The 2,500-nt window shown below is 45.8% G+C and overlaps 1 protein-coding gene across 1 annotated transcript in view; it reads right to left on the bottom strand.

Annotated features, from left to right (window-relative positions):
- Positions 1-2,500, bottom strand: part of sv2ca (synaptic vesicle glycoprotein 2Ca) — a gene marked incomplete at both ends in the record, with an annotated part of 29,259 nt that overhangs the window by 13,246 nt on the left and 13,513 nt on the right. The window contains one exon of the mRNA XM_083776867.1: positions 371-504. Coding sequence (XP_083632993.1) covers positions 371-504 — 134 coding nt within the window. The remainder of the gene's footprint in view (positions 1-370; positions 505-2,500) is intronic.

Raw genomic sequence — 2,500 nt, 5'->3', positions numbered from 1 at the left:
ACATGCTGCTGCCTACTAATGGAGCTTGTAGATATAGGCTAATTATCTTTCGGGAAAATTGCAGTTTAGCAGAGACTGAAGTTGGAAAGGCTGTGCCCAGTGCGGCAGTTCCTACTGTGTCTTGTGTGCCAGCGGGCAGCGCAGGCAGTAGTGGATATGCGCTAAACGCATGCATGTTAATTAATTAATTAATTGGCTGAATCAGTAGGGGCCTTTTGATTTGGTGAAGCGCCAGGGCCTTGAGAGGGGTTAATCCGTCACTGCACACGCACACGCACACGCACACACACACACACACACACACACACACACACACACACACACACACACACACACACACACACACACACACACACACACACACGTTTACCTCGAGGTAGAAGCGGGGGCTTTCGGGCATGAAGGTCAAGGCCACCACGGCGCACACGCACGGCAGCGCACACACCACCACGAACACTCTCCAGCTGTGGAACTGATAGGCCGAGCCCATGCTGAAACTCCACCCTGTGGGAGAGCACGCACACACACACACACACACACACACACACACACACACACACACACACACACACAAGAGAACAGAAATGACACAGTCATAATTAACCCATTCTGACCTGAGATCAGATTCTAAAAAAAATGTCTTCTACATCCTGACAGTTTTCTGAAAAAGCTATGTTTCTATGGCAGTCGTTCTTCGTTTTTTTCAAAAATAGCAGACCTACAAGCTCATAGCGCGCCACTCGGTGGCGCGCTATGAGCTTGTAGATCTGCTATTTTTCAATAGCTATAAAACATAACGTAATGCTAACACCAAAAGGGTGTTAGCATTTTAGCAAATGTTAACATTTTCTCTTTGACGCAATTGGTCAGAGCTACTGTCAGTCAAAGGTCTCAAGCGTTGAACCTCACTGTATATACCAAAGCCCCGCCCATTATTGCATATAGCGTGTCCCGATTGGCCACACCAGTTCTCTGGTTTATAGGAAATGGGCGTATACAATTGAGCCTCTCCAGACCGTAATTTGCCGCCGGCAGGTCAAATTCTGTTTTTGCCAACGGCTGATTGGGTCTGGCTTATTAGCCTGCAGGCTATAACCAACCAACCTGCACATCAGGAGCAACCAGGGGTTCAGAGTCTTTGCTCAAGGACACTTTGACACTTTATAACTCTGGGGGAGAGCCCACACAGCAGGGATCGACCCTCAGACCTTTGCGGTTATACACCATCCAGCCACTCTACCGCTGAACCACCGCCGCCCCGTCCCTCGATCTCCAGACCCCTGAGGGACCCCTGGGGGACCCCGGACCCCCCACCATGTCTAGCCTGGAAGCCAGACCAAGCTGCCCCCGGTGATATCACAGTCTGACATACCAGGCTATATAACACCATGTCTGCCTCGAAATAGAAATGGATTTTTCACTCAGCGCGTTAGCAAACCGCTTGTTCCCCGGAGACCCCCCCCCCAACTCGCCTTTAACCCATTCTGACCTGAGATCAGATTCACACGAGGTTTCCACTGGACACACACTGGTCTGATTAACCCATTCTGACCTGAGATCAGATTAAAAAAATGTCAGTCGTTCTTGGATTTTTCAAAAATAGCAGACCTACAAGCTATGAGCTTGTAGATCTGCTATTTTTCAATAGCTAAAGCATAACATGATGCTAACACCAAAATGGGTTCCCGTTCAGAATGGGTCAACGTCTCACCAGAGCTGAGACAAACACTTTTGCTTTCCAGACAAGTTAAAGGACCACTTCGCCCATTTTCAACCATATCCTTTTTTTCTTTTCATTTTGCACTTGACCTTACAGGCATAATATATACGTGTATAATATGGTAAATGGTAAATGGTGCATTTATATAGCACCCATTCACCCATTCACACACCTTTACATAGATGGTGCATTACATTCACCCATTCACACACCTTTACATAGATGGTGCATTACATTCACCCATTCACACACCTTTACATAGATGGTGCATTACATTCACCCATTCACACACCTTTACATAGATGGTGAATTACATTCACCCATTCACACACCTTTACATAGATGGTGCATTACATTCACCCATTCACACACCTTTACATAGATGGTGCATTACATTCACCCATTCACACACCTTTACATAGATTGTGCATTACATTCACCCATTCACACACCTTTACATAGATGGTGCATTACATTCACCCATTCACACACCTTTACATAGATGGTGCATTACATTCACCCATTCACACACCTTTACATAGATGGTGCATTACATTCACCCATTCACACACCTTTACATAGATGGTGCATTACATTCATTCACACACCTTTACATAGATGGTGCATTACATTCACCCATTCACACACCTTTACATAGATGGTGAATTACATTCACCCATTCACACACCTTTACATAGATGGTGCATTACATTCACCCATTCACACACCTTTGCATAGATGGTGCATTACATTCACCCATTCACACACACATTCACAGAC

Source organism: Protomyctophum parallelum, assembly GCF_964188405.1.
Source record: "Protomyctophum parallelum genome assembly, chromosome: 11".
In the NCBI taxonomy this organism is placed as follows: domain Eukaryota; kingdom Metazoa; phylum Chordata; class Actinopteri; order Myctophiformes; family Myctophidae; genus Protomyctophum; species Protomyctophum parallelum.
Note: the sequence above shows the minus strand (reverse complement) of the source record. Positions and strands in the feature narration are given on the sequence as shown.